A 23,606-nucleotide genomic window follows, 5' to 3' on the forward strand; every position below is an offset into this window, starting at 1 on the left:
GGTGTGTAAAAAATTAACTGAAAGATTAACTAAATTATTAGCAAATACACTGTGATACTACATATATTTTGCACGTAATCAATTTAAATGACAGAGAAAGAATTTATATCTGTACTATTAGTGTAATTTAGACAGAAAATTTTTCTGCGATGCCCATCAATTATATTATATGTGATTAATATTTGGCAATGGGATCTAAATTTTCTAGAGGTATTGCTAGAATATCGCTGCTATAAATTCTACACGTGACAAACAATATTCTAACAGATACAAAAAGTAGCGATAAATTTTAATTAAGACATCTAGAAATCTATCTAAATTAGCAAAATATTTTTTTCAGTATATGAATCAATCCTTACCTGAAGAGTCTATTCTCTTGTTCTGTGAAAAAAAAAAAAAAAAAAAAGTTTTGCTTCGCTCAAAAATTCATTCATGCAAACTTCAAGTTTAAAGTCGCGCCTTATATTTGTCACTGTGCTCGCATATTCTCGCCTTCACCGTCGATCTAAATCGTAAACTCGATCGTTTCTCTCTCCATTGTACCGAAACGAGGGTTGCCGACACAGTGTGCAACACGCAATCGATCACAGCCTGCAGAGGAGGAAGGATTCATTTTTCACTTCCACCGACCATTAACTCCCGATATTCTGGCGCACGTTCCTGACGACAATAATGCATCGCCCTTTCGAGTCGCGTGACTCGACGGCGAGAGAGCGAATCTTGAGAAAAAAAGAAAAGCACGAGCTGAAGCAGCGTTTCCAGAATTTCTCACCTCTGTTCGCAGCCGCATCCTTCCGGAGGAATACGACAATGCAACTAATAAATATTCCCTAACAAATTGCGCTACGTGCTTTATGAAGGGAGTAAGTCATCGCGCCTCTGTGTTGTTTCTCAGACAACCTCGCGCTTCGGTGTTAAATTCACCGAAAGGAATTCATAAGCCTTGTTTCCGTCTATCTCTCTCGCACATATAGTGTGTACAGCGACGACGTTACTCCAAAATGTATACTTCCTGCTTGACGAAAAAGCTGCCGGATGTCGTTGAACTCGCGGCTTCAAAGACTCCGTCAGCGAGTGTGCATAAACGCACCCTTGGGATCTCGCGCGCGAGCTTGTATTTAAGCGAAATGATAGTAATGGTAATCTCACACGACGAACTCGAGAAGCGCACTTACTTTCGGTCTATAAACTATTTGAGAGAGGCTGAAAGGAACGCGTAGCGTTTGACAGAGGAGCCACATCTTGTGTGAATACGTTATGTTGAGGCATCTCGAAACTTCGTCGTAGTAGTACACGTTTCTCTAACGTATAGTTAAGACGTGAATTGGACCATGGAATTTTGCCATGGAAAATTGCCGCGTGATAAGAAGCCAATTTTTTTCCTAATTTTCTTAATTCTCTAGAATATTTCAAATCTCTCTTTAAAATTGATATATTTGACAATGAGATCAAATTTGTTAAGAGATTAAACATTTTTCGTGCGTAAACGAAATAGATGATTAATAAAATATTTTAATTAATTAATTAATGTAAAATTTTATAATATTCTAAGAGAATAAAGAAAATTATTGTAATTATTGAGTATCTGTAACTGTAGTTATAAATAGAAAAAAAATAAAATAAAAATCTCTTTTTAATGAGCAAAATAATTGTAATAATAAAGACAAGTATAATTTAATTTAATCAATTTAAAATAAAATAAATTAATTAATATAAATTATATATATATACATAAATGAAAGAAAAGAGAATTGCAGATAAATTGACATTATTGTAAATTAATATTTCTGATTATACAATATTATCCCTCAGTTATAATTTTATTATCAACTCAAATCCCTGTTATGTAATTCTGTAACTTACAGGTAATGCACTTACTTTGTATGGCGTGCTCGTTCGTACTTCCGGCTGACCGTTGTCTCTGGTCATGTTCGTCGTGTTTGCGGATGACTGCTCCTTGTCTTCGACTCTTCCATTTCCTGATGTGCCTGGTGGTAGATTTCCGGCGTCACCCGGCGGCCTCTTCGTCCTGGTCTTGCTATTATTGTTATTGTTATTGGTGGTAGTGGTGGTAGTCGCACCGCCGTTACCGTTGCTCTGGAAGTAGTGGGTGCCAGTCCTAATGTTGATGTAGTATTCGGGCGGGAAACTGGTGCCAGGTGAGGTGCCGTCGGTCGAGTAGCCGGTTGAGTACGCACTTTCTGGCGAAGAGAGGCTCACGCTTCCGGAAGTACCGCCGGAAGTGCCAGACGAGGAAGTCACGGTTGCCCCGTAGCCGCCCCCGTGCAATCGGATACCATCCACGTTCTTTGTCGGCGAATCTATCGGATGTACCTGAAAAGAAAATTGAGATTTCTCTGTGAATGTGTAATCTCGACTCTGACTTTTTGTCGACTTGTTGAATATTTCTTTAGCTCGTATACATAAGTCTAATAAATAGAAATGAAAAATGCTGATCATTCTTTTTTAATTATTTTTTTATTTTGCAGATTTTTTAATAATAACGTTAAACGCATATTTATTTGTATTGACTCGTTATAATAAATATTAAGACTTGTCATGAAAATGTTAATTTCTTTAAATTTAAAAAAAAAAAAAACACAAATCTATATTATATCTAGAATGTTTGAAGTAATAAAAAAGTACTTTTGTTACAAAGAGAAATTTGAAAAATTAAAAATATTTTTTTTCTCTTTTAATTTTGAATTCTTCAGAGTTTTTCTTCATGTTAAATATATTAATAAATTTAAACTGAAATTACCAAATATGTTAATAACTTTTAAAGAAAATTCGCGTATAATAATACAAAGATCGTAAGATACAATCAATGCACAATAAAAGAAGAATTTATGTATAACGTAAATTGATAAATTTTCAGTGCTTCCTCCGTAATGTACAATTTTGATAAGGCAGCCATCCGCAGACTGCATAAAGCCCGAAGATACTGCAATGGATGGCGCGAGAACGAGGGTGACACTGTCAGGGTGTATCGGGTAAAGAATACTAAACTCTTTTTCTGCCTGCTTTAACGATAAGCGTCGACGTGCCCTGGCCGCTCCTACCAAGAAAAGCGCCGACGTAAGGGTTTGTTAGCGAAGAAACGTGGACAAGCGTAACGAGCAAACGTTGGCAAGCAGTAGGAAAATAAGAGAAGCACTTGGCGAACTAGTTTGCCGATAATGACGATGAATCCAACGAACGTGCCTTTCAAATATACTTCAGTTTTGTAATGATCGACGAGCAATTAGTTATAATTTCATTAGATTGACGTAAAACATGTTGTACATCGGGGGCATATAAATCTAGAAAAATATTGAACCGATATAAAAATTCAAAATCTCTGAAAATTTCGTGCCAAGAAAATTAAACTTGATTTATATCGAGTTTTATAAATTGCGAATTTGCGAGAATTTTTTAAGGAAAAAAAAAATGTGCTTTTCGGTGTAAAAAAAATTTTTTAAAGTCAATATTAGATATAAATTATCACAGAATATATACGTAAAACAAAGATAAAAAACAATAATGGTAGTAGATTTTATGGAAAATCACGATTGGAGCTTAAAAATAAACTTGTAAAATAATTCACAATAATAATTCTAGAAAATGTCAGTGATTTATTGTAAAATAACTAAGCACACGTGGATCTAATCTACTCACCTGGTGCAAAGCGGGCGATCTGTTGCCGCTGTGGCTCCTGGGTGAATTGCAGTTCGAATCGAATCCTTTGTCACCCTTCTTCCGGTCCTTCTTCTTCTTCGATCGCACGATGTGTGCCTCCATCCACGTGCGCAATTTCGTCCCGAACATGTTGCACACGAGTGTCGGCTAACGAAACAGCGCCTCGTCGAAAATGCCCAAGTGGATAGAGGAGACCTTCTCACGACTATTACCCGCAGAATTAACTGCGATTGCGTTATTTGCGCACTCTATTCGAGCGCTCCATTTCACGGTGAAACAGGATCTCTGCAATAAAAACGGTCATTTAATTTCGCTTCGAATAATTGCGACAAAAAGAAATGAAAAAAATCTCAGAAATATGCCGCAGAAAAAGTCAATAGAAAAACAGAGAATATTTAAAGTTATATATTAAAAGCTTGCAAACATATCTTGGACAATTTTTATCCAACGCTGCAAAAGAAAGAGTCGAGATGATTTAATAATTCCAATTATTTATTAATTTAATTTCACTGGAAACGTCGACCACGTATCATTGCGCGAAACGTGGCGTGATCGCTCCGCTTCAATTTATTGATCGTTACAGACAGACAATCCAACGGTTCTCTCGTAGATGATCGCGTACCGCGAAACTATTATTACAGCTTCGCGTTACAACGGCTATTTATCCGCTCTCGTCGCTTTCGCTCCTTTGCCTTTTTTCGGATCGTCAATAATACCCTCGTGGTAGCAACAACAGCCACATACGAGTAGCTACTCACATTAACATACTAACAAGTAGCTTTTATGTCATTTGCTTGGCCTTAACGCGAACAAACAATGCGCGACAAGCCACCGTTATCATCCCATCCAGACAATAAATCTATAATCCATGTTACACACATGTTCTCGAATGTAAACTCATGTATCGCGAAATGTGGATTTATGCGATCCGCCAGTGGAAAGAAAATTTCCCAATCTCGTTTCAATGTCAACTTATATATGTTATCGCAGCATAAAAAGGTCAATGCGCACGTCTTTTCAAAATTTGCTTACAACGAATTTAGTGAAGAAATTTTAGCTTAAAATTTTTGACAATGTAACATTTTGTGTAAAATCTAGAAATTTACTTTTGGGTCTAGAAATTTCACAAAGATTTATGTGAGTGAAATTGATTAGTGCGGTAAATTAATGGTACGCTAAATTTAATTGGGAACCGGCCATCAGGTCCAGAGCAATTTAACAGATTGAATAATTAACCACGTGTTCGAAGAAGCCGTAATTATTCAACCCCTTTTGCGATATCATTAGAAACCAGTGTGCAAAACTTTTTTGGCAATTATAATTTTGACAAAAATCTTACGTCAAGAACGGAATCAAGACTGTCAATTAAAATCTAAAAGTCAAAGAAAACTAAAAAATGTAATTTAATAATTCCAATTAAAAATTTCTCTTATTTTCAGTTTTAGAAACGCAATTAAATATAGTCTATATGTAAAAATAAAAGGATTTTTTTCGTGATTTAAAAAAAAATCTGTCTTTCCTCTATATTTATAATCAATTATGCTAAGCGAGTCGCCTGCTCGCTTGCTTCTGTTTATGCCTTCGACGTTTCAAGGAGATGCATGAATTTACATAAACGTGGTCTAAGGCTGTAGTTTCGGGCACGATTTTGGAAACTCGAAGGCAGAGTGATCTCCTTATGGAAATAAGCGGATCGGCGATGTCGTCAACTTTCAAGAGGCACCGTCGAAAACGTATTACGTGCGGCGGCTGAGTTTTAATCAGGGCTTTTCGTCGTCATCCCGAAAGTTCTCGGAGAAGATAAGTCATGATAAAAAAAATTAAATGCAGCTTTGGGCCGCGCGAGCTTTTTAAATCTTATCGCATAATATACAGCATTAGTAACGTTAATTAAACTTCGTGATAGATTTTGCGAGGCATTAAGTACGCGCATTTAAATTACGCACCGTCGACGCAATCTTCGCATTCGCCTTTCAACTTAAAACGTTATAAATATTTTATATAGTCTCTCACACTTGTATAAAAATTACTAATACTTTAGTCCTTCTTATTCTCTTTCGTTTGTTTCATCATTTTTTAAATCTATTCCACTATTTCTGTTATTTATTTGCAGTGGTATAATAAAATTAATATATATTCTGGACGTTATCAGTCTCTTATCACGCTCTGATGTCCTATATCTGCGCTAAAATTATCTGTGAAAAAAAAAAAAAAAAAAAAAAAAAAAAAAAAAGATTTCTTTTTATATTCTTATCTCCTTATTATCACACGTATCATAACAGTTTCTTCTACTCTTGAGATAAATTATGTCATCTTCTATTTTCTCCCAGAATCACGACTTTATTATACATTTTTTATTCATTTTCATCATCCAACTGAACAGATGCGATCTCCCCTGCTGCGAGAAATCATCTCACGTATGTCTGTTATATATTACACGCTACGGTAGACTTTGTGCAAGCTTTGTCGCGATGTACAATATATTTACTCGCGGAGATTTCTCGATCTAAGCACGCTTATCAATCTTCAGACCGCGGGAGAGCTTTCTGCGAAATAAATATCTCGTCAGTTGCGCCGACATGATCGCGTGCGTCGACGCAATTGAATAGCTCTGCGTTCCTTCCTCGCTTTCCCGATACAGACGATTCTACGTGAGCGGAAACCGGAAGACGGCGAATCGAAAGACGTCCACGAAGTGAACGTGGCGAATTTCTCGCGCGGGAAAGAAACCGACGCGGCTCGATGGTTCGTGACCGGAGAAATAGATTCACAGCGAAAGGAAGAATCGAGCTTCGTTTGGAAAATCGCGATTCAAGTCCGGCGAGAAGGGACACTTGGATAGATATATTCTGCAAAGAGAATATTTCTCTAGGGTCCTAGGAAAATCATCAACATCGCGTTATGAATTTATTTGCAGAATAAAAAAAAAAAAAAATAAATAAAGATTCTACTGTGTGTTGGAAAGATACATTTCTTCGATTCCATAATTTGAAGTCACAATATAATTTAATTACGCATCCAGAATAAATAATTGGGCAAAAAGAGATTAATGTCTCGGATTTAGCAGATAGATACTTGCTTTAAAAGCGTTCCTTGATTAAGAATGATTCTATCCAAGATAGCTTAACAAGAGGCAGCTATTGAGCGAAGTGGAATATCCACGTCGCTTTCTCCCCATTCGCTATAAACCGCCGCGAGTCAGCTTGTCGGATCTCTTAATCGCATCTGGCATCGCGACGCTCGTTAAGACGTCGCTTCCTTGTGCCGTTCGTGATGATCCGATTGCGAGTTATAACGCGGTTAACTTTATCGTCATCGTTGAGTCTCGGGATTTTATTTCCATAATATTTTGGCGAAATTTAAGGCTATCCAAGAGGACAATCAATTCTCAAGATTCAAAGAAGAATCCTCGTTAAGACATCCGTCCTTATCTTTCTCTATTAACTCGCTACACCTATCATATCGATTTTTTTGCAAACTACCTGCATGTATTTTCATGAAGTTTGCACTGTTCAATAATTACGGACTGAATTGAGTTTTCTCAGTATCGGATGTTCGATCGAAACCTAAAACCTAATTAATTAAATATGTCTTTGATTTTCCGAAAATACTTGATAAACATAATTTTTACCAGCATTTAGTAGCATTTCGAGATCGACGATTCTATACAATTATAACGATTGTGATAATATTCATGTAGAGATGAGAAAAAGTCGATTTTCACAAAGATTAGATCGCGCGCGCAAAGAATTATAATATATATACAAAACGATATATAATTTTTTAATGTGTATACAATTGTATATTTTATTAGAAATATTATTTTATATCAGTATACAAACGGTTTTTTTTTCTCATTTATGTCACTTCAGAGCGTAATATAGTAATGAATAAATTTTCTATTTCCTTTTTAATGCTACGTATATGATATTACACTAAAAAATCTGAAAATGTGCAATTAATAATAATTAATTTAATCTTCAAATTTTATTTAATATAAATTATAAAACTATTCACATATATATATACATATATATATATATATATATATATATATATATATATATATATATATATATATATATGGTATTGCAATTTTATGTACTATTATTGAAATTTCCCCAGTATTTCGATATTGTCAAGACTACACTCAAAAAAATATTTTGCTAATGTAGATAGATTTCTAGATGTCTCAATTAAAATTTATCGCTACTTTTTGCATCTGTTAGAATATTATTTGTCACGTATAGAATTTATAGCAGCGATATTCTAGCAATACCTCTAGAAAATTTAGATCCCATTGCCAAGTATTAATCACAAATATAATTGTCCTTGACAATAGGCCTTACAGATAGGCATCACAGACAAATTTTCTGTCTAAATTACACTAATAGTACAGATGTAAAGTCTATCTCTGTCATTTAAATTGATTAAACGCAAAATATAGGCAGTATCACAGTATTTGCTAATAATTTATCCGTCTCAGTTAATTTTTTACACCTAGAAAATTTTTGTTCAAGTTGCAAGATCATTTTTTTGAGTGTACACATATTTATATGTAAGTACATCTTCTTTCAAAGACGAAATTGTTCGAGCGGTGGAGAGGATTAAACTAATATATATGACACGTCGGCGCGCTCCAGCGAAGACGTCGAACGGAGAGTTTTCAGGGTTAACGAGGGTTCCTTTAGTCCGGACGCGCGGGCGTATCGTCGTATCGATGAATGGTCAGAGACAAGAGCTCGTTAGTCTCGTTAGAGTTACGCTGGTCGCAAACAGGCGCGGCTAGGAGAGGGAGGAGGTTCAAGTGGGTGCACCGCACCAACCCCTGTAATTTATTGTGGTTGAGGCGGCGTGTAATAACGATGATATCGGGGTAACTTCTGGCTTGATTAAAGTGAGGCTTATCGCCCGACCCCCGCTCGTAGAATATTTTCCTACTTTCGGCACCGAAAACTCGCTAAATTAGCGCAAAATCTCAGAGTAGGTTACTATATAAACCCTGACCGGCTCGTCTAATTTATAGCAGCACATGTATTATACTCCAAATACCAAGTAAAAAAAAAAACTGAAATTAATTTATTGAATACTACAGGAAATGCGAAAACTATATTCCTACATATTCAGAATTGTTATTTAGGATATAATCCGTCTTAATAATGAAGAGAATTTATTCAATATACATCCTATGGAGAAATAATTTAGAGATAACTGTTAAGGGTGTAGAAATGAGTAGCGTTGCCGTTCCCGATTCGTAAATCGAAACGTCGCGAATGCACGGAATATTAAGGAAAGTTCCACGTAACATATCGGCCATTAATCATCGGGCCCCGTTGCAGGGGATAGTCGCTAGTATTTCTCTTCCCCCCCCCCCCTTCCCTCCCCCGAACGAAATGGAAATTACCCTAATGCGTGTACGGATAGCATTCTCGTATACTCGGGAACTTCAGAGTATTTGCACGAAATATATAGATATTCTTTCATATCACGAAATGTAACTGTCCGAGAATATTTCTGAAATAACATTATTTGTGCGCACATTATATATATTAGAAATTTCAATTAAACTTTATGTATAAAAAATCACAGAAGGGCAAATTAATTATTTTATTTTTGTATATATTTTTTGAAACACACATGTAGTATTTACATAATTTAATTTTTATGTCATTTAACTTTTATTTTTGCAATTTTTTCTATCGCCTGCAGGAAGTATTTGTCTCTTTCGCTTTGTCGTTTTCGCTTTTTAATCCAACAGATTATTTTATTCCAAATTCGAAACCTTTAAATTTAATTTAGTAAATGTGTGTAAAACATTTTTAGTACGTACATTAATATATATATATATATATATATATATATATATATATATATATATAAATCTTTGATTAATTCTTTCGTCAGAAAAAGATGAAAATTAATGCGTAACAAAATTTAAAGTGACATTATATATGTTAGTTAATTTATTTTATGAATATCTTTTGTGTTTTGGATATTCAACATGTATGTAACGTAATTTTCATTTTCACGGACGTTGCCTCCTGTGGAAAATTGTTCTTTATTCGTCTTTTTCCCCTTTATTTTTTAATATAACAGACGCCTGGGGAGTTTCGGCGCCTGGCCGAGTATCCGTAATGGACGATACGATGGCGCGTTAATTATTACGCGCAGCGACCCGAGAAGGAGATTCGCGATCCGACGAAAATTTGCGACGTTTAACTTAATGGCTCTTAGAAGCGTGTGAACGACAGCAACATTGCGTGCATGCCCAAGCACAATTAATTCGTGGCACGTGACGTCGGTCATGTGCGTATAATTAACAGACGCTTATAATTAACATACAAGACTGTCGTCGTAAAATTTGTATCGACTAATTTGTAACTTTCGAATGGTCGTTTTCTTCAGCTCGAAACTCGCCTTTGTTAACCGAATCAGCGTCTCGTCGCGCCGATTAATATGCATGAGACACGTACAGGGTGTCCTGATAGTCGTCAACTTTAATGATAGATTCTCGAAGCAATTTAGAGTCTATCGTTGATTAAAATGTCAAAAAGAGCATTAAGTTTCTAATAAAATTAGAAGACACGAGCAAGAGTATGTAACAAATTTAGAAGAATAAAATGAAGAGAGTAAAGTAAAAAGAGAAAAGAGTAAAAATGTAACAGAAGAATTAGTTATCAACTTCTCTTTTAGCAAATTGTAGTTGATTAATTGAACTAGATTTTATTTATCTCTCAATTTTACTTGTTTGAATTCTCGTTGTTGCGAGTCTCGCGATAAAATTTAATTTTATGCATACACATTTCCGTATTCGTTCCTGCGTATATACTAGCGTGAAACGATTTTTCATCCGAATTGCTTCCGTAATAAAGAGGAAACAACTTAAGCGCCGGATGATCTATGACTTGTATGCTAATCACGTGTATGCAAATGTCAATCTTATCGGGTACACACGTACCCGGTACATCGAGTATACACGTGTTCGACTTGGTGTACAATCTCTTAGGCGGTATCACACGCGAGATTTCTCGTCGGATCTTGATCGTATATCAACGATTTCGCGCGTATTACATAGTCGCGCACGCGATCGTAACAAGTCCGCACGAGCGGATATGAAAATTTAACTTCTCCGCGTCCTGACGACGCGAATCAATACTCTCCACTATGCCGACATCTGCTTTCGTTTCCAAACGTTTCTCGTAATCCAATTCAACTCAAATGAGACTCGGCGGTGAAGTCATAAACTTCTATCTTGCTAAACGTATTGTGAAATTGGAATCCAATCTATTTTCAAGTCTTACTAAATTCTTGAAACTTCTGGGAACGTTAAAACTGGATATCTTGAATCTTCAAGATTGCGAGGCCGCACGTTGCCAAAAATAAACGACAAGTATTTTTCTTTCTTTCGAACTGAAAATGGAGAGGAGCGATTCTTTGATTGTACCTCCTTTAAATTAATTGTTGAAACTTTGAAATTTTAAAACATTTCATTCTCTGTATTCGCGAGAACATTCTATAGATGATGTATATATAGATCAATATCTTCACTAAAAAACATATTTTGCTAATGTAGATAGATTTCTAGATGTCTCAATTAAAATTTATCGTTACTTTTTGTATCTGTTAGAATATTGTTTGTCACGTATAGAATTTATAGCAGCAATACCTCTAGAAAATTTAGATTCCATTGCCAAATATTAATCATTGACAAATATAAGTTGTCTTTGACAATAGACTTTAAAGATAGGCATCACAGAAAAATAGTACAGATATCAATTCTGTCTCTGTCATTTAAATTGATCAAGTGCAAAATATATCGAGTATCACAGTATTTGCTAATAATTTATCTGTTTCAGTTAATTTTTTACACCTAGAAAATTTTTGTTCAAGTTGCAAGATCATTTTTTTGAGTGTTACATCTTCGAAAATTTGTAATACATTTGTAATGTATTGAATACATTTAAAAATCTTTGAGTTTGTGGAAAATTTTTAATTTATGTCAATCAAATTATAGATGTTTGATTTGCAATCGTTTTCGGAAAACGTGCCATCCGAAATAAGATAGATATAAGATATGATCGGGAAAATAGCAACTCTGATTCAACGGCCATGTAACATTTTCGTTTCTTGCTATCGCGTGACCTTTCTGCCAGCGAAAAGTCGGCCGATTCTTTCTGCGGGACGCACGTGCGACGGATTAAAAGCGGACGGAAATTATGGCGGTGGTAGCGCCGCTAGGATCCCCCCCGCCCCGGACATCCCACGGGACCCCACGTCGCCGGAAATAAAGGTGCCAAGCCACTGGCTGAAGGGAGTGGTTAAATTCACTGACACTGCAATGCGGCGGGCTAGAATTCGACCCCTCGATATGCGCGAATTCTGCATGGACCGACGAACGGCACCCTTTTTTCTTTCGATCCGGAGGGAGCAGTGATAACATTCTCCTGTCGTAAAACTATTGCTGTGGAGATATAAGTCGAATATGCAAAACTTTAAAGATCATAAAGAATATAAAGATATAAAATCTCAAGAATCAAGAAAAAATGTACAAGATTAATAATATATAGATTTCAATGATCTAACATTCGACAAATGCAATGTTACAATAAATTAAAGTCAAAGCTCTGTAAAGAGTCTTAAATTCAAAGTTTCGCAGTCAAGCGATATAAAATTATTAAAATTTCAAATCTCTAATGTACAAATAATTACAAATCTAAAGGAGACAAATGTTCGTGAATACTGCACATCCAAAGTTCTGAAGATTTCAAAGTTCACTAAGTTTCGCTGATAAAATAAAAATTCTACAAATTTCAAGTTTATAAATTTGAAGTTCAGAAAACGAAAAATTTCGAATAAAGTAGCAAAACCATATGAAAATAAATAGAAACTCGAAACATTTCTTTTTGTGTATTTCTCTTTGCAAATGCAATATATTTTCAAAATTCGTGGTTGCAAATATTCATAGTCAGTCTTTTTCTACAACAATAACGCGTGCAAAATTATTTGTTTAATCAGATAAATATACCTACGAAAAATGTAATCAATATATTTCATCTCTATTTCTAGACAAGATATTACAAGAGTAAATCTCTCCCTTTACGTAATAATAACAGATAATTCATTTCTTTTCTTTTAAGCCGAGAATCCTTAAATATCGCCGTAGCTTTTGTGAAAGCATATCAAAAGGGTTGAAAGGAGCCGAAAATAATGGTGCTGACTGTACGTTTGCGATGTGATTTAAAGTTCCTCTCGGTCAAAACACATTCTTCCGTTCTAGTTATACGCGAGAAACCACCCCTTGGCCCAAGGGAACCATGCCACCGATTCACCAGACATTCCTTGTAAGGGGAAGGGTCTTTTTAGAAGGGCGAATATTCCTGGATACTATTTTACGACCTAACGACGATTATGGGCGCCAACTGGTACTTGTTCTCGATTAAAGTCAAATATAATAGAAGCAAATGCATAAAATACCTATATAATTTAAAATTAAACTTTATAAATATAATTTTTTATGTAATGTCATATTCATATTAATTATTTATTTAATGATTGCTTAAATATCTTTATTTTCCGATCATCTATACTATTAATTAAAACACACATTTTTAATTGAAATAAAATTTGTTATATAAAAACCTCACATGAGAGTATTTCTGTGATCATAAAAAAAAAAAAAAAAAAAAAAAAAAAGAAATAATAACTTTGTTTTACTAAATATTGGTCTCTCTCTAAATATATTTTCTTAAATCAGAATTTATGAAAAAAGTTGATCTTTAAAAAAACCAGAAAGCAACGTATATAAAATCTAAAAATAAATCGTCGATAAATTATATCAACGAGAATTCTCGCGCGATTAAGACACCGAGTGTCCTCATTTTTTGACACCTCATCGCGACGAGATCCCCTCGTTCCCGGGGGATGATTCTCCGACGATGACGACACGTCAGACTCTTGCGGGAGCGACGACATTGTGAAAAATTTGCTCCGAAGATAGCGCGAGCGTGACTCACGCGTACGAGGACGAATACGCTTTAATTAGAAAACCCGTTTAATTTTTGTCAGCCCGGAGTAGAGAGTGGCCCCAATTTAGATTCCGCGTCGTTCCGTCATAAAGTCCACAATTAAACAAAGAATACACGGGGGAGACGCGATAAATTCGGAATGAATGGCCAACGGTAATTAACAAAATGAATTAGCTGTCACATATTTGCTTTCCGACAAAATATTGGCACGTTGAAAGCAATACGAGTAATATTAACTTCTATATGTTAAACACAGTCGAGTGACGCGTATGTTTATCTTGGAGAGACGACGCTCTTTTCGTCCGAAAGTCATCTTAAAATACGCATTCGAACTATCGTTCCCATCTGTGGACTTTTCGCACCGACTGATGTTTTCTTTTCATTTTCGAAGAACTTAAAGTCGGAAAATTTATTAACGAGCGAAAATACTGTGAGTGTATTAAAGAGGAGATTTTCGAAATTATGAAGAGAAATTGCGAGATGACTTGGACGTAACGTGTTGACGTTACTTTCGCGATTGCACGAGTACTATATTTCTTCTTTATGCAAGGCTAACTGCAGTAAGTATAAACGTGTTAAATAGAAATAATATTAACTATAAAGAGAGTAATAAAGCATCTCTCGTTGAGAAACTTGGCAAGTTCTCTTCATTGAAGCAGATTCATTGAACGCCGAGGAGCCGGTGGAGATTCAAAGACGAAACACTCCTCCTCGGATTAATTTCGACTGCGAGTCCTTTGGTCACAGAGTTACTAATGATGCTCGTTAAAAAGCATTCAGGTCCGAAGAGGCAAATCCGAAGTGAATTTGGTAGTAGAGAAAGCGCAAGTCCGAGAAGTCCGTCTCAAGTTTCGCCAAAGTTTTGCAAACTAAGTTATCTCTCGCATTCGCGAGCGACGCGAGTTAACAACGCTAAGAACAGACGGGAGAGTGGGAGGATGGGAGAATTAGTTAGGGCGAGACACAATAGTTAACTGCATTGTCGCCAATGGGAAGGGAAGAGCGGCATTCTTTTTCAGCGAGGATTACGACGATTGTTCATCTTCATTGTCTAAAGTCTAAGACAAAAGCACGAAGGACGGGATACGGGATTCTCAACGTTCTCGCGACAAGCATCACTCCTCGATTTCCTTCAGCGATAATACTCCTTTCTTTCTCGCCAACTTTTCACGTTTTCTGCATCAGGCGTTTGCTTTCTCTTAACGCGAACAGAACTTGGTATCTTTGAAAAATACCTTCGCAACTTTTCCTCCCTCTATTTACACGTGCCTTCAGCATTTGAGGCAACTTGACATAAATTTTAAAAAATATATATATATATATATATAGACACGTTACATATTGTATTATATTACATATCATTTGAAAATATCGTGGTATAACTCTGCTCTATATCAGTCACGATCCAAATAATCAATCATCCAGAAAAATCTAAGAAAATTCATACAACGTTTGTGGTTCAAGTATTTCGTAAAGGAATTTTTATTATGATAAAAATGTCGGGCGGTTATGATTATAGGAAGAACGATGACGCAGGCAAGTAGGGATCGACCTAGATTCGATCCTCGGCCCGGAATTCATCGGATTCATCTGCTTCCCCAGTTGGGTGCGAGTGAAAAATGGAAAAAAGAAAAAAATGTGCGTGAGTGCGTGCGGCTTGTAACGCGACAACCTAAAGCCCATTGGATCTATAGTCGCGGATTAAATTAAAGAGATATACGTGAAATACGCATCAATATGTTGCGATAAAATAATTATATATTTTATTATATGGATAGCATAAAATATTTAGCGATTTAATAAGATTGTTGCAACGGACGAACAAATAACTCTTGTAAAAAAACAAACGGACAGTAGCTTCGTACTTTGTTAAAACGATATTTTCGATATATTTTGTGCTCTGGATATTTCTGCAGATAATTTGATTCTATATATCTGTATATTCAGTTTTTATATAATACTCACGGGTAATTAACTTTCAACATCCTCATCTCACATTCGCGATTAATTCTTAAAAGCAATTTTTCAATTTAAACCATTTTTTATCAGCTTTACGTCAAGACACAATCAACGCATTTTATCTACAGGATTATATTTGTATATTTTGCTATATATTTGCGCGATAGATATAAATTTTAATTTAAACGACAGAGCGATCCCCGCGATAATTTTGAAATAAGTTTGATGAAAAGAGGAGAAGGGGAGAGGGAGGGGAGGAATGAGCTCCCGCGGTATCCGCTCGATTGCGGGGTCTCGTCTATTTTTTACCGCTCAATTTATCGCGAACGAGCGACAGCGTAGAATATAAAACGCGTTGTCGATCGGAAGCGAGTCTCCGATCCCCGAGCCGAGACGAGTCGAGTCGAGTCGAGTCCCGAAGATCGTCGGGAATCGAAATTTACATTTTCATCATCCGGGATTTTGCGCTTTTATTATTCCATCGTTACGGATATGTATATCCTCCTCTCCTCCCTTCCTCGTGCCGCAGTATAACCAACAGCGTCGTACCTCTTTCCAATGCCATGTAATTCGAAAACAAAGAGCACTCCGCATCACGCGATTGTCCGATGGCGGAATAATATTTGTGCTTCTTCCGCCGAGATGTGACAAGTTTTCCTGTCGCAACGTTCGTGAAATTTTTCACAAAAAAATTCCCTCTCGACCGTGTCATATATCGGAGAGATTTTCCGGTGATAACAGTCCCTCTCCCCTTTTATGTGAAATAAACCGCGAACATTTTTGCGGTTTATGTAACATATGATATTTTTTCAATATATATATATATTCTCGCCGGTTATTTCAGTTTGCCTTTTCCATATTTAGCTGCAAATCTATTTCTGCGTGTACACACGTATATCATTGTTAAATAATAACAAATTTTTTGGAATTTACTTGTGCAAACTTTACGTTGGTTTTTTCAAGTGACAATGTAAAATATTTGTATTGAAGAAATTTTAGATATAATTATTTACGAAATAATAAATAATCTTTTACTTCAATATTTTACCTCACTATTCATCGCGCGACTAGATGCAACATGTTATAAAATAATATTATCAGGACAGCTTGAAAAAATAGCTTGACGATAAAAATAACAGTGCTGTAAAAACGCAGTTGTCCATTGAACGGAAACACAATCGCGAATATAAGCGAAGAGAAATGTCTGCGAAAAAAAAAAACTCCAAACTTGGCGATAAACTTTAAAGAGACATTTCCAACTCGCATCGAGAGCGGATCAAAATAGTCTCACGTAGTTTCGTTACTGAATAGTATTCGCCAATTTCAACTTTTTCTCACTTCACGTCGCCGTATCATCCTCACCCTCAGCGAATAACTTTCATGCTCGTACCCTCTCTCGTTTGCGAATAACTTGCACGCGAGGCGCACGAGAAGCGCATGTTAAATTTCTCACGAGGCCGACGACGGTCGGGAAATTCGGTCGAAAGCTCTCGGTAGACTTTCACGAGATGCGTGGATGAAAATGGGGTGGGACGATTTGCATGAAGAGAGTAAAAGAGAGAGAAACGGACCCTGGAGATATGCATTTTTCTTCGTTTTACGGTCTCTCTCATTGCGAGCAAAGTTCAAATGTGATCCCAGGAATCACACCTTCGCAGTTTGTATTGACGTACGTGAATTTTACATACACGAAAGCCCGACAACTTTGGTAAACGAGAGTAGACCTATAAAAATCAAATCTTGTATCTATATTTAACGTTTGACGCGTCTCATCTGATCCTCGTAGTACGAGAAGTGTCTTTACGTCAAACTGACGTAAAACTCGAAATAGAACAGTTTCATGGTAAATGTAGCGCGTGATTACGCGGATCAAGATGCTTGCACAACTCCAAGAAACAAGGATTATAATGGATAAAGCAAGCTGAAATTTCAGCTTCTCCATATTTCTAAACCAAAATAATTTAAATTTTCAAGGATGATTATGTGTACGTACACATAACTTTAAAGTCATGTAACTATAAATAATACGAAAATATGAATAATGTGATATAAAAATAACATTTAAAAACGTGTAGCAATATAAATTTTATTTTATGTGTGTATACAATAATGTATATGCAATAAATATTCAAAATTGGAATATAATATAAATTTTTTATAATTAAAGACATTTTTTAGCATTTTTTAGTGTATTAATATATATAGAATATAGAATATATCACTCAAAAAAATATTTTGCTAATCTACATAGATTTCTAGATGTCTCAATTAAAATTTATCGCTACTTTTTGTATCTGTTAGAGTATTGTTTGTCACGTATAGAATTTATAGCAGCGATATTCTAGCAATACCTGTAGAAAATTTAGATCCCATTATTAATAGCCAAATATTAATCACAAATATAATTGTCCTTAACAATAGGCCTTAAGGATAAGCATCGCAGAAAAATTTTCTGTCTAAATTACACTAATAGTACAGATATAAATTCTGTCTCTGTCATTTAAATTGATCAAGTAGAAAATATATGCACTATCACAGGTATTTGCTAATAATTTATCTGTTTCAGTTAATTTTTTACACCTAGAAAATTTTTGTTCAAGTTGCAAGATTATTTTTTTGAGTGTAGAATATCTTTTTCTAATTATTTCAACGTGCGTGATTGTATTTATTGTAAATACTGAGAGAGTTAGAACATTCAGAGAGAATATATGTAGAATGTTTATGTTGAGCATTTGAAACATCTAAAAGAAGACAATAAAAAGTAACGACGGAGCGATGCCGACGCATTATTCAGAAACGAAAAGGAAGCAGAATGCAACGCAAAGTGATATGCGCGCGCCGACAATGCCTTGAAAAATTCATATTATCCCTTTATACCGCATATCATGATTGCAATACAGGGTAGAGATACGAAAGAAATTGCGTGGAAAGGGAAGAACACGAGAGGGAGTGGAATTATTGTCGTCGAATAATAGAATAACCAAGTTCGCGGGGATTCCGAAAGCGTCCTAAAACGCCAACGAACACGATCGCAAAGCATAAAAAAAAATAGAGAGCAACCGCCCTGAAAGGAGGAAAAAACTTTTCATCGCGCCTACCATAAATGGTGCTTCGTTAAAGCGAAAGAAGGGTGCGAATTCTTCCTCGCAACCTCATCCCCTCTCGCCATTTTCGAGGCAACCCCACGCGCATTTATCATCCGTTGCTGAAATATATCTCGTTGCCGTTGGCGTTCGTGAAATTTGTGACGATGCAAATTGTATCAATACACAAAAAATAGATGCATTAGTGTGAACGCGATTAATTATTTTAAGAAATGAGTAAAATGAGTTTATGAGCTTGTTTATGGCATTTATATCGTTTGTACAAATGTGTGTGTTTTTATATGTATATATACAATAAAATTACATATACCGAAGAAAAATAGAAATTTCTTGCAAAGAAGCTTTGATATTTAAATATAAAAAAGCAATATATTACCTTTTTAATTGAAAGATGAACTGAAACGTACACTAATAATAAACTTTAAGAAATTAAAATAGAAATTTCCACGCAAAAGCGACAGAAAGTATAAATAAATAAAAGTACGATCGATAAATCCATCCAGCTTGTTCTACAGACAAACATGGCCTTCTCGAAACTCTCTGAATGTTCTCAGGGGGAAAAAAGAGACCATATATATCAGTAAGTAGTTGGAAACTGGGACTCTCGGTGTTATCCTGCGGGTTGAAGATAAAAACACAAGAGTTCACTTGAATATATATGACACTTTTACAGATTCGGCTAAAAATATGATGGTAGTTTGAAAAAATTGCGGTAGATCAAAATCTTGAAAATATATTCTAAAATCGTTTAAACGATCTAATATCTAATATAATGTTGGAAAAAAATCACGTTAAAATAATCAAACATTTTTATTACTCATTTTTATCGTCGCTTGAAATTGCACTTGGCCATTGTTCGCGATCACAATGATGAATCTGACACCATAAAATTAGCGGCTATGCGAGCTTTTAGCGAGTTCAAAGATGGCCAAGAGAGAGCTTTCAACTCGATTTTCCTGCAGACTTTCATGATGCGCTTTGCGTTCTCACGCGTCATTAAATTCGAATCGAAATGCGTTTAACGCAAATCGTCTCTCTCGCTAGAAAAGTAAAACTTTGACCAATGGAGAACCTCCATTACAACTTTCTCTCGAGCAATTGAACCAAGAGGATGAATGACGCACGGTATAATGGAACAATGATAGAAGGAAATGTGCACTCGTATGCGCGATTATGGTGCTCGAGGTCTACTGCCGGTGATGTTTAACGCGATTTATCTTGTTTCCCTTGCGATCGAACGTCGAACGTGAATTCTTCAAGGTTTTGCTATACGAGAGAAGATTAGTTTACATTCAGTTCGCCGCTGCACTATTGGCATTATCGTTTCTGGAATTATTTATAGAAGCCGTGATCGATGCGGCCTATTTAACTTTGCATGGTAGAAACTGCATCTAACACAGGTTTTTTACAGTTAACTACAGAAACGAAAGAGTTTATCAGATTATTGTCAGATCCCATAAAGTGTGCTATTTTGAGATGTCTAACTTGAGATATATCTGGAGAAAACTTGAACGAGAATAACGAAGAAAAATGTATGAATAAAAACTTGGATTTAATTCCATTGTATTTTAAATAACATCTTAAATTCCTAAAATTCACCAAAATTTAAATAAAGTTTGTAAAATTAATTTTAATCTTATTAATATTATAAACACTTTTACCGCAACATAAATCGATAAAATAATATTGCTTTGTCAAACACAAAAAAAAAAAAAAAAAATCTTAATATTTTACAGTTGTTTGCGTCCTTTGCAATGAAAATTTTGTTTATATTTAGATTTAATTAATGAGACCCTGAAATTCCTCCGGGAATCCGCATCTTTGCAAACGCTTTCAGTACGTTTTCTTCTTCCGTCCGTTTAATTGAATTCGCGAGCGAGAGGACCAGCGAAAAAGATATGTAAATTCATGAGACATTCTGTCCTGGGGCACTCTCTTTTGAGTGTCAGTCATCACTGACGCGCGAAAATTAATTTTTTCTCTAAAACTGCAGAGAACCGCCTCTCTGCAAATTTCTCACATATTTTAGCTTCAACGCAGTCGTAAATTTCTGGCTATCAGTAAAACTGTGTAAAACTGTGAGTAATGTTCAAATCGGGGATTTCATTCATTTCGCAAAGACAGACAACACGGAAATCGAGTCGTTACCGAGCCGACGGCGATTGCCCGCGAAGTTTAAGCTCCTTTCGGGGTGGCCAAAGCTGCTCAAAAATTAATTTGCATTCCGCCCATCCGATAATCCCTAACGCCGTCCCCTCGTATTCCCTTAATCCCTCCTGCTCGATCACTCATGCTGCCTTTGTCTCTTTCTCTCTCCCGTTTTTTCCTTTTTCCTTCTATACGTTTTTCCCCCTTGACTTGGACCGAATCAATCCACCGTCGCGGGCAAAGAGCCAATCGTTTGCGGTGCAATTTTGTACGGATCGACGTAGAGCCGAGAGCTACCTGCGCGAAAAAAACATCGTCTGACGGGAGAAGAGAAAGAGATTTACGCAGAAAGGAGAAGTTGCGGTGACGGGAAAGAGATTGCGATTTTTTGAAGATAACGATACGTTATGGAGGAAAAGAGATCATGGAAAGAGAGAGAGAGTCGATTAGTCTCTAGAAATGCTGACGAGATCGTCCGATAGATTATTCCAGCAGATTTTGCAAACGTCATAATACGTTTTGCTTTCCTTTGGCTTTTTTCATTTAAAAGTAATCATCTTGTTCATGAAAATGGAAATTTTGTTGGCGATAATTGAATGATAATAAATGTATGAGATGTCAGTTATAAGGTAGGATGTATGCTGATATCCAACAGACAGACGAGAATAAAGCAGAAGAAAATTGAGATGGAATTTTCTTGTTCAAAAAATATCCGATACTTTTTATTATTTCGTGCAATTCACTCTTGAGCATTAAATTTTGAGATAAATTGCAATGTTATGCATTAATTTATGGATATCAAAAAATCTATAAACTATCATTCGATAGAAACTGCAGAAAATTTGAAGTACCATGTACGTCGTAAAAGTATTTTAATCGTGTAGACACGAAGAGTAACTAGATATAAATGCCGCTAACAAGCGCGTTAATGTTTTCGACGTGAACAAGAGACAAGTCGTAGGATGATGATGCGTGCGTGAGACGGAAGACAAGCATTATATTCGCGGCGATCCTTTGCATAAACGAAGGAAAGAGGATGAGAGAACGAAAATGAATGACAAAATATTGTATAAAGCATCCAAAGAGAGAAAGAGAGACAATGGGGTTCGGCCGGTCTTTTTCTAACACGTCCTTTTCAGTAATTTCATTCAAGCCTGACCAGGATATGAGAGCCAGGACCCTCGTATATTGGAGCTGTGTATCATCCATTTACTTGCAACTCGCTACAACTCTCCGCGCAATAATAACGCAGTCGAGAATTCGATGCTACTGCGGAAAGAATGCGATCGCAGGTCTTTCCATCCGTTCTATTGTTATTTCCGCGCAAGAATTTTAATTCACCATCCGCCACATTCAATTCTACATTTTTATATCTTTATCTTTTTTAGTCGCGAAATATAAATTATACATTTTACAGTTATAATTTCATCGGGTATCTTGCATAAATGGAAAAATGTTTTAATTAAAAATAATACTCCGGAAAATGTTCTCACGATAAATATCAAGTTGATTAAATTTTTCTAACAACACAAAAAAATTTAAGAAACGACATGTATTTTTAAATTTGTTAATGTAAAAAAAAAAAAAAAAAACGCAAAATATATATATTTATTCTTAATATTATTTTTATACACACGATTTTTGATTAATTTAGATTGCCAACTAAATCGCTGATCATTATCTAACGCGTTCATTATTTTATCTATCTCTCTTTAATATTATCTCATATATTAAAAATTTATTAAGTTACTATATGATGGATGTTTTTTTTTTTTTTGCAATTTTGGACGAATCAGCAAAAATGTGATTAATATTGACTCCGCATTAAGCGTGACGAATTGCTTATAAGGGGCATTAATTCAGCTGAGTGTGCGAGGATTTGAGTTCTGTGTTGGATCTTGGATTATCTGGCTGGCGTGAAATGGTCCGGGAATAAATTTCAGATAATCCCGCTGTATCTCGTCGTTAATTTCTCAAGGATTCGAGTTTGGCGATCGGGCCCAATATAATACAGAAATAAGAGAAACGCGTAATCGGGCTATAATGGATATTGCTTCAAGATTGGAATTAATGATTATTAATCATTAATTGCAAAATAAATCATTTTTATCATCAATCGTCAATCTTTCTCTACTGACATTAAAAAGTTAATGCTTTACTATAAATAATTTCAAACTTTATTTTAATAAAATTTACATCTAAAAATTAAGAAATATCTAGTAATATAATAGGGATGTATAGATTATAATCTCGATGCATTGCATATGACGTGATACAAACGGGAGCTAGGCAAATCGAGATTTTCGAGAGCAGACTGTAACAGAATTTATGTCTCCCCGATATCATGCTTACAGCTAATTTAACCATTGCAGTTATTCGCACAAGGTGTTCGCTGGCAGTCGATAAATATAACCAACCCCCGTTAGCAGACCACAACTTCCTTCGAATCGGAACGAAATCAGCGTCGTTGTGCGGCCACCGAAAGAGCTCGTCGGGAACGCGGAAACTTTCCTTCGACCCGTTCTTTTTTTCGATGTGAAAAAAAGTTTGCTCGATTGTATATAACGGGGGCTGTAATGAAATTACAGCCCGTCGGTCTGGTCGGTAGCGCCGATAGGGTAAAATTCGAATTTCCATACGCGAGTGGTGGTTACGCGGTAAAACCTTTAGTGGCCAAATCGTCTCTCCCGTC

The 23,606-nt window shown here is 35.7% G+C and overlaps 1 protein-coding gene across 4 annotated transcripts in view; it reads right to left on the reverse strand.

The window, feature by feature from the left end:
• Nucleotides 1-23,606, reverse strand: part of LOC140674382 (uncharacterized) — an 80,692-nt gene that overhangs the window by 9,108 nt on the left and 47,978 nt on the right. For all 4 annotated transcript variants that reach the window (XR_012048199.1, XM_072907866.1, XM_072907867.1 and 1 more), the window contains 2 exons: nt 3,658-3,963; nt 1,879-2,334 (listed from right to left, as the gene is read on the reverse strand). Coding sequence is in view for 3 of the 4 variants with exons in the window: in XM_072907866.1 (XP_072763967.1) it covers nt 1,879-2,334; nt 3,658-3,807 (606 nt within the window). In the remaining variant the exon portion in view is untranslated. The remainder of the gene's footprint in view (nt 1-1,878; nt 2,335-3,657; nt 3,964-23,606) is intronic.

Source organism: Anoplolepis gracilipes, chromosome 16 (assembly GCF_047496725.1).
Source record: "Anoplolepis gracilipes chromosome 16, ASM4749672v1, whole genome shotgun sequence".
NCBI classification, from domain to species: Eukaryota; Metazoa; Arthropoda; class Insecta; order Hymenoptera; family Formicidae; genus Anoplolepis; species Anoplolepis gracilipes.